This window comes from Corapipo altera, unplaced genomic scaffold (assembly GCF_003945725.1).
Source record: "Corapipo altera isolate COAL_440 unplaced genomic scaffold, ASM394572v1 2c, whole genome shotgun sequence".
Lineage (NCBI taxonomy): Eukaryota > Metazoa > Chordata > Aves > Passeriformes > Pipridae > Corapipo > Corapipo altera.
In genome coordinates this window covers 2,259,438-2,269,148 of record NW_020884923.1, presented here as the reverse complement: position 1 = coordinate 2,269,148, position 9,711 = coordinate 2,259,438, and the positions used below count along the sequence as shown (strand labels likewise).

The window sequence follows — 9,711 nt, the reverse complement described above, 5'->3', positions numbered from 1 at the left end:
GGCGGGGCGGGGGGCGTGGCCCGGGCCGTGCGCCCGTCAGTCAGTCAGTCCGTGCGGAGGGGGAGGGGGACGGAGTCGAGCAGTCACCGTCGCCGCCGCCGCCGGGGCCGCGTAGGACGGATCGGCCCCTCTGCGCGCCGTGCGGGGCCGCCGCCAGCGGAGCCGCTGCTGGAGCGTCGAGTGGGGCCGGAGGTGCCCGGAGCTGAGAGGAGCCTTCTCCCCGTTCCTTTCCGTGCCCCCCGCCTCGGGCCGGGGAGTAGCGGGCGGTCGGTCGCCGCGGAACAAAGGTGAGGGCGCCGAGCCAGAGAGGGAGCCCCCGTGCCCCGGCGGCGGCGGCCGGGGAGGCGGCGCGAGGCCCCGTGGGGGCGCGGGGCCGGGCGTGCGGCGGAGAGAGAGGGAGGGGGGCGCTTGTTTTTCTCCTCGTAGCGAGACTGCGGCGGGACTCGCCGATCCTCCTTCTCCCCCATCCTGCCCCAAACAGCCAGCGGAGGGCCGGGGGGGGAGGGACTGGCGCCTTCTCCTTCAGCCCCTCGGCCGGGAGGGGACGGACCCCCCTCTTCCACACTCGCACACACGCTCCGTGTCCCCGCCGAGCAGGTCGGGCCCCTTTCTCCCCGCCCCCCTCCCTTCCTCCCTCCCCGACCCCGCTCCCTTCTTTTCTTCTTCTTCTTCCTTTTCTTCCTCCCCTTCGCCGCCTCCTGCCTGCTTGCCCTCCCTCCCTCCCCCCGCCCGGACCCGCTGCGCCGAGCTGGGGAGTTGCGGCTGTTGCTGCCGAAACTCCTGCGGCGGAGTCAGCGCTTTCCTTTATTTGGGGGGGGGGGGGAGGCAGACGGAGGGAGGAGGAGCCGCCGCGATCCGGAGCCGCAGCCCCTACAAAAGCGAGTGTGTGTGTGTGTGTCGGGGATGGGGGGAGCTGCTCTCCTCACCCCGCTCCCCCGCCGCGCACACGGGCACTCTTCCTCGTACAATGGAGGAAGAGCCTCCCTCCCTCTCTTCTCCTTCCCTCTCCCCGCGGTGAAGCGAGAAGGGGGTTGTTCTCGGAGCTGGGACCCCCGCGGGCTCTCTCTCGCCGCTCGGTGCCCGGGGAGGGGGCGCAGCGCCCCGGGGAGGCGGCCGGGGCGCCTCCCCCCCCTCCGCGGCAGCCGGGGGTGGGTTGTTGTTGTGGCAAGTTTCTCCTCCTCTGACAGAAATGGCGTCAATGGCAGCGAGTGTAGGGGAAGCCGGGGCGTGCGGGAACCGCGGGAGAAAACAGTGGCCGAGGAAAGAGGGGAGCGGGTTAGCCGCGGGGAGGAGGGGGGATCCGGGGAGGGAAAGGGAGAGTTTCGGGAGGAGCTCAGCGCCCCCACCCCGATCCCTGGCTCCCCTCCCCCCGCCCGGTGCGAGCGGCTGGTGCGGTGCCTTAGCGCTTTGTTTTAAATTCCAGGTCCAGCCTCGGCCGCTCTGCCACGATCGAGGCTTTTACCGCAGCCTGAGCTCATCATGAAGGTAAAACGCTCGTTTGTGTGTCTGGGAGGAGAGAAAGGAGGGTTGCATGGGGCAGTGCTATCCTATCTATCAGTCCATCTGTCCCGACCCCGGTGCGAGGCTCAGTGCTGGTGCGGATCCAGACTGCGGGCTGCTTCGCCCCCACTGCCGTGTTTCGGTGCCTTGGCTCCTTCGCTGATGGTGGGGCAGGCTTTGCTCCACCGCGTTATGCTGGGGGAAACTGTAAGTTCCCTGAGCAGGTTGTTCTCCTACAGAAACATTGTAGGAGAATAAGGACATGGCTGCCTGGGCTGAGCTTGCTTCATGTGGAGAAGCAGGGGACAGTCACCCTGCTCGAGAAAGTAACATTGCGGGGAAAATGCTGGCTCTTCAATCGTGTTTACTTGAATAGAGGGTAGATTTACTTACTTACTGTTCGTTAATAGGAGTTTTGTTGAATGGATAATCTTATGGATGTTATCAGGGAGGCTGCTTGTAAGAGATTCTCTGCAGTGAAATGATTGTTGTAAGGTGCGGAAAGATTTTCAAACAGGTTCTAATTTTCCTCTTGGTGCTGCGTAGTATTCACATACCTCACTGTGGTGCAGTTTTCTTCTCTGAGACCTTTCTAGACTATTTATGTTCAATATATTATGCAAGTTTTATAGGAAAATAAATCGTATCGGTGGAATAGAAGGATTTCTGTGTGTGGCAAAGAGCTGTGTAGTTTTTAGCAGCTGGGTTTGTTAGGGGTTCTTAATCATTTTGCTGATATGTCTCGCTCAAACTGCCATTTATGTTACCATGACCCCTGTGTAATACAGCTGCCGGGCAGCAGTAAATCTCATTTCAAAATACTGTAAATCTTGTAAAAGACAATTGTTACAAACCTGTGGTACATAAATTCTTTGGTATTTATTAATAAAAAAGAGAAGTCTCTATGTGGGCTCTTGCACTATCAGACTCGTGCCTACTGTCTATGAATGAGTATTACATAAAATGTGTACCTATTACTATATTTACTGCTGGAAATGGTAAATGATAGAAACTCTTTTAATTTCTAGACTGATCTGAGTTGCTGAGCAGCAGAGTCTTTCTGTATAGCTGTTAAAGGTTTAGCATGGGGTTTTTAACTTTTGTGACTTTGTGATAGTATTTTTAAAAAATTATGTTTTAATTGCCCTCCCTATGATCTTTCTTTAACAATGCTAAGATCTAAAATACTGCATGTCTGCCTTATGGAAAGTAAACTGTGAATTTACAACAACAGGCCATTGAGGCTGTATGATAGGGAGCTTTCCAAATGTGGTTTAATGCTTGGTGGGGATACAGGAGATGGAAGCAAGATAAATAGGAGGCAGTATAGGGAGCTTTTTTCCCTGTAGAAGGAAAAAACCACTTATTTAAATGAGAGTTAAATTTACGTACATTTCTAATATACTTTTTCCATGTAAACAAATCTTACAGTTACCATGGAGATTAGGTTCAGATACTGTGGTTTTAGAGACATATGAATATGTACGTAGACAGTAGGGAGCATGAGGAGGTCAGATCACAAGTGGAACACAAAGTGTTCTGTGAAATAGTGATATAGATCTGCTTCAAGCTGAATTGAATGTATAACAGATGATTAAATTTAAAGTAGCAAACACAGAAACCTGTTAAAAGAGCCATATTAAAAAAAAGTTTACTTATTTTTCAGTAAGTTTTGTGCTACTATTGCATGTTTATTTTTAAAATCAGGATGACTTCTGTTAAGAGTGTTCAAGTGCTAAGTTTAAGTCTGCAGTTTTTGCAATTTGTGTATATATAGTGTTAAATTTATATCTGCTTGAGATAACTCAGTACTTTATTTACTGTGCCATGTCATGTTAAGGGAGGTTAATCTGTAAGTCATTACACTGAAGCTTTAGTTACTACAGTGAAACTTAACAGAATTGTGGCTCAAAAGAAATTTCTAAGCTTCAACAGTCTAACCAAGACTGTAATACAGTGTATCAAGTCTTTCTGGCTGTCTTCAATTTGTAATGTATTAGTTAAGCTTACAAGGATATAAGTTAGTCCAATAAGAAGCAGTAAGGAGAAGTGCTTAAGAGAATTACGAGCTTTCTGTTTGTATCACTACAAGGTAACATTGACTGTACTGTACTAGATCAAGATACTGTTTAACTATGACCGCGTACTTCTGTGCATTTGTTTTATAAATTATCGAAAGAGTGTGCCTCAAGGACACTTCAGCATGTAGAGGATTTAATGCTTTAAGGCCTAGTCTTGCTTTGAGTCTGCTGACTGCACGATTGAGGGCTCTGTTTTCATTTATGCCTTGATCATTCTTTCAGGTGCAGAGGGTTGTGTATTGTGCATAGAGCATTAGAACTGGATTCCTTGTTAGTATCTTAGTCTCTTTAGGTGAACTTGAACAACTCATTTAGCTTTAGTGACTTCTTTTCCCACCTATGGGAAGTATGGATAGAATGTTTATCATTCTCTGTAAAACACAGTGAGGTATATTTAGGAAGAGCACCAAGTTGTGTTGTTAGAAAACTGTAAGTTACTCATGCTCTTGCATTTTGGAACCCTTTGAGACAAGAGAGGTGTGCTGCCTGCTGAGAGATTACCAGCTCCAAAGCTGTTGGCATAATTGTTCTCCTTGTAATAACCCAACTGAGTCCAAGGAAATAAAGTCCCTTATATAAACTAGTAACTTTAGACTATTAAGTAGTCCTCCTGTGGACCGCAAAGACCACTTCTAAGCAGCCTTGAAATATGTCTTCCAAGAAGTATTCAAGTCTTAATATAATTGTGCTTGTTATTGTGAGTTCTACTAAATTAGGCTTTTTCCTATGTTGAATACTGTTGTGTAGATAATGCAGGGTTTGCTTGCATGTTGTAGTGAAGTTGTTTAATTTAGGCACCTTTTGCTTAAGATCTTTTTGCATTAAGTATGCTTCAGAAGCATGTAGAATCTGTTTGATTTAAAAACTAATTACATACCATCAAATTACTACTTACTAAGTAGATAGCGATATGTATAAAAACATTATTATAGCTTGTTTCTATTTTTTCCCAAAAGTCAGGAAGGCAGTGTCTCTTCTTTTAAAGAAAGAAACAAACACAAGCTTGATTTCACCAATGGTTTGTAGTAAGAACTATTGCAAATGCTCCTGAGATGTTTAATATGTATCACAGCATTTAAATATGTGAGTGAAGGTAATATGCCCACTATAGTAAAAAGTTCACTGCTGTCTGGAGATCAAAATAGTGGATGGTCCCAGAAGCTACAGCAATGCTCTATAAATTAAGAGATCTGAAATGATTGTTTAAATGTTTTGATGCTATTTGCATGTTAATGTTTTTCAGTCTGTAAAATATGAAATATTTAATGGTTGTAGGCATTTCTGCTTGGGATCCCTAGATGTTCCTGAGTGCTTGCTCAAAGCTGCCATATTAACAAATTTAGGAAGCTGTGTGTACAGTTTATGGTAGATTGTTTGGTTTGGTTTAAACTGATCCTGAATTTACTTTTTGTTTTCAGTAGTCTCTCCTAGTGACCTCTCCACCTATCCACAGAGATCATCGGTGCACACTGATGCTGTAGCTGCTTTTAGCTGCTTTCCCTTAAAGCTGCCAGACCATTGCTCGTATTCTGTGCCAGTATGGCAGAGGACAAAAGTGAAATATCTAGTAAACTTTTCAGCCACTAATTTCCAACTTCAAGCACAAATCAATTGAAAGTACTGTTGCTCTTATGGAGGCAGGAAACCAGTCATGGAATGTAGTGACCTTTTACTTTTTGCTTAATTATTTGAATTACAGCAGAAATGGAGAGTTATAAAGGAAGAGTACCTCATTTTTGTGAGAGAGGCAGGAAAACAGGTAAGTCTTAGGAGGTGGTTTTCCCCTGTAACTTGCTTTTGCATTATGAAAAATGATTTTCTTAAGTTCTTTCCTGATGTTCCAGTTGGAACAAGTGATCAGAGGCAGTTATTGACTTCCTCATGCTTGCATAATTATGTAGAAAGGAAAGCAAACACCACTTGCACTCAGCAATTACAAGTCATGTTGGAATAATCTATGTTATTTTGAAATTAGTTGTCTGCACTTTTTAAATGCCAATCTTTGTACATTTTACAGTGGCTAAACAGCATGGAAGTCTTGAACTTAAATCTGTATGTGTAGTATGTGGCTGTTGAATAGTTTATTGGTTGATAAGGACTCAAAGTTAATTAGACCATGTAGTGGAAAAAAGGCTGAAGACTGAAAATACTGAGACGACTGAAGTTGTAATAAACTATGAGCATTAAAACAGTTAAATTGCCTGCATTATTATCTTTAAAGTTGGTGAAGGCTTTTTGGATCAATGCTCTCATGGCAGCATAACCATTGTATCAACATACTGTATTAAGAAAAATGTTAGAATAAGAATGTGCATGGCTTTACTAGAACACTTTGAGATGGTTATTCATTTCACTTTGTAATCCGAAACAAGTATGGTATACTTGTAGTGCAGAAGCATGCTGTGGTACACATTATGTGTCTGTTTTCAAAGAAATTCTGCACTGTAGTTGAAAAGTCTTTTGAAACAAAATGCAGTGGTTTTGAGATACTAAGCTTTACAGTTACTAGCAGATACTTAATGCTTTGCTGGTCGTGTAAACTGAAAAATAAGGGCTAACTGTGAGACAGGTGGAAATGATACTGTTGTCACAAATTGGTTTCAAATTTTTGTTTAAATCCTGCAGATACACACATCTTGCTTAGAAACATACACTTTTATAATAGGCTGAAGAATAAAAGGGAGTTTGAGGTGTCTTCATTTGAAAAAGACAAAAAAATTTATAGAAAACCCCGGAGCTTAAATTTACTTGGCACCCTAATGTGATACTCAGCTACCCAAATGCTAGATTATTTATCAGTTCATACTTACTTGAAAGTAGTTAACCTACTTTCTGTTCACTACCTGTTGTGAAATGCAACAATAGATTCTTTGCATTTCTACTTACTATAACAGGCACTTCAGCTGTTTTTACTGAAATGTACAAAGCTGAAAAATACAGATCTTGAACTGTTTTTGCCTTAAAGTGATTCAGGTCACAGTTGAGAAATGTTTGTAAGTCAGGGACTGTACAGCTGCTTGCTTTTTAGCTAATATGTTTCAGTAACAAATACCACTTTTCTGCCTTTTCTATTTAGAGCTTCTAGTGTTGTCCAGTTACCGTGCTTACTACCACTTCCTGGATATTTACTTGGATATGTGCACGGAATGGATTTTTAAAGACTTCTAGAAGACTTCAAAAGGCCTCCAGGGAACTAAGGAAAATTGTTTAGCCATATGCATAAACTAAATGTTAGTGATTTAATGTGTGTTAGAATAATTATTTTAAAAGGTTTTGATGGAAAGTCATAAATCTGGGTAGTTGAGTTTTTTGTTCTTTTTTTTCTGTTAACATAGGGTGACCAGATGAGAGGATATTTCAAGGAATTCAAGTATGGAAAAGTCAGCAAGCCACTTTGATATTCTATGCTTGACAAGACATCTATTTTCCTTCTGAAGATTAGTTTGAACTAGAGGAGAAATTAATAAAGCACTATTGTCTTTTTTTTTCTGGCAGACTATAAAGCAGTCATGACCTGTTTAACAAGAACAGTTAGTAAGCAAGCTCTGGAAAGCCAGCTGTGAGAATGTCAGAGCAGGGTGGTGGAGGGTGTTGCTGAGTTACCTGTAGGAAACTAGGACTGAGGTGACTTGCCTGCATTATGTGTGACCACTGTGTGACACTGACTTCCTGAGTGAGTGTTTATTAATTAATTGAATAGGGAGCACTATTTTGGGGGTTCCTGAGCTTGTTGGGAACACTGTGAAGAAGATTTTCGTATGAGCTAAGCAGAAGCATTGTGCTGAGCCATGAGAAGGCATTTTCCTTACTGTGAGCAATAGCAGTAGTATCTCCAGTTAACCTGAAGTTACTTGCTCCCATTGCTGTTGTCTTTGAGCCTGAATATGTTCTTGAGTGAAGAGGGTAGTCAGTATGCCAAAGAAGAGACTTTTTAGCATTCAGAACTCTCAAATTATGTAGTCTTTGATGGTGACTTGTGCAGATCACTGTCGTTGTTGGAACGGACTGTGACACATAATATTCAGCAGGAAAGTTTATTGGAAAGAAAAAGAAGCAGCAGCAGCCCCAAACTGCAGTCTACAGTTCTTTAAATACAGCTCTTTATGCATATGTATATTACACAGATAGGTCAGTTCAAGTACACAGATTATAATTCTTACAACTAATAGGTAGATTCTCTTAGTCTCACTTTCTCATAACATCTTTGCACATCTGTCCTTGTTTTTCCTTCAATGTTTATATTTTTCTCAGTCACTCTTTTCAAAATAAGTCTCTATTCTCATGGGAACAGTGTCCTTGTTCTCACGAGACAGTGTTCTTGTTCTCCTGATGTTTTTCTCCTCTTCTCAGGGTGCAGGTTGTCAGGACCAGGGCCTCTATTCTCAGTCAGCTTTTCGTTCTATGTTAGGGGTCTCGGTCTAGCCGAGATTCCCCACAGATCACTTTAAGGAGTACCTATATAGAGACAGCATTCATCAGCTGTCATGTAAGCTAAGGGTGAGTGCAAACATCTGTAGAGCTCTGTTGTAGAGCAGATCACCCAGACTGGACTAACTGGTGAACAGCACTGTTCTTCTCATTGTTTAATCTGTTGCTTTGTCCCCCAACAACCAATAGCAAAGGATTTGGTTTCATAAGTAGGTTGTCAAATTAAGCTTGTGTGGTCATGGAAGAAGGCAGTCTTGTGTCCTTCTTCCACTCCTGGCTGTTTATTCTTGTCTTTTGTTCTAGCAGTCCATTTTTGTGGTCCCATAGTACATGCAACTAAACTAAAATTAAGAACAATCAGATACATCTACTCTTCAGTTGCAGTCAGTCCCTGTCCTGGCTGATCCCTGGCAAGAGGAAGGAAGGATATAAAACCAGTAGTGCACGGAGACTGATTCGGATTGGTTTAAACTGCTTGTGAACACACGTTCCTCCCCATCCCTCTGCCAAGGTAGCAGTTTACAGGCTAAACACTTTGTAAACTCTCTGCAGGTGAAATTGCCATAAGGGTTTTTCTGTGCTTGCTTGCTAGCTAGAATGCTGGACTTCTCTATAGGTTCGAAGTCCATGTTTTGTAGAAGGTGTTGAGTGAAAAGATTAAATGGAATTGATGCTGTACCTTGAAGGTGATGAATAAAACTTAATTTTTGATATGGTAAACATAATTTCAAAAGATGAAGAGGTTTTAAAGAAGAGAGGGTATCAGGCAAAAAAGGCCGATATAAGCTTTGCTTCTTCTTTCTGCTTCCTCTCCTCCCCCCAGGTTCTTATTCAGTATTTGGAAAGAATGCCATTAATAGCAATTGTGTCTCTTTCTCCCTAAATTAGAGAAACTGTTGGTATTATCATTTTCTGCAGAAAAATATTTATAGATATTAGATTTCTATCATGTAAAGATGACAATCTTCATGTAACTAATACTTATGTTAATAATATGTTCTGACAATAGGTATTTTTACCAATGGGTGGAAGATGTAAGCAATTGTGCTATGCTGATTCCAAATTAAAACAATAGGGAATGATAATTTGGGGATAAATTACATCACTCTTTCTTTGATAAGAAAATTGAAGGGAACAGAAGTCAAACTTCTGATTTTTTTTTTATTTTTTTTGGTGCACATTAAGAAGGCCCATATATTTATGGGTAGACGAGTGGAGACTTGGTGACAGCTGGATGTTAATGCCAGTTGGAGATGGTAGAGTGAGGGGTATGGCATTTTCTGCTTATTACCAGGAACTTAATGCAAAAATTTGGAGGACATTTGTTATCTTACTTTCCAAGAACTTGAGTTCTCACTAAGCTTTTATCTGTGATCCTTTCCCCCTTAGATGCCCTTCTAACTTATTATTCTTCATTGTTTACACAATCCTTCTAAATGGAATTTGGGAGGTGGAATTTGACTTCAGCAAAATTCATATCCAAGGTTTCACCTAGTAATAAATAATGTAGTAGGGAGTAATTTGTCCGTTTTTTCACATTCTCTTCTGATCTGAAAAAAGTGTTTCAATTTGTGACAGGGCAGTCTGATCCACTGTGATAATTTTTTTTCCTTCCTATTTTCAGCTATCCTCTCAACAGCAGATCGCAAGTGCTAAATCTCTTGTTTGTACATTTAAAACAGTCCACTACATGTTTTCTTAA

General features: G+C 42.6%; 1 protein-coding gene across 3 annotated transcripts in view; it reads left to right on the top strand.

Annotated features, from left to right (window-relative positions):
• Window positions 1-112: 112 nt before the first annotated feature.
• The window catches only part of ARID4B (AT-rich interaction domain 4B), an 88,946-nt gene continuing 79,347 nt past the window's right edge, over window positions 113-9,711 (top strand). Inside the window, exons 1-2 of one of the 3 annotated variants that reach the window (XM_027657286.1) lie at window positions 113-287; window positions 1,424-1,485. In XM_027657286.1, coding sequence (XP_027513087.1) covers window positions 1,480-1,485 — 6 coding nt within the window. In that variant the 5' untranslated portion in view covers window positions 113-287; window positions 1,424-1,479. Of the gene's footprint in view, window positions 288-479; window positions 598-1,049; window positions 1,149-1,423; window positions 1,486-9,711 lie in introns of those variants that run through there. The other 2 variants (XM_027657287.1, XM_027657290.1) reach the window with 2 other exon arrangements.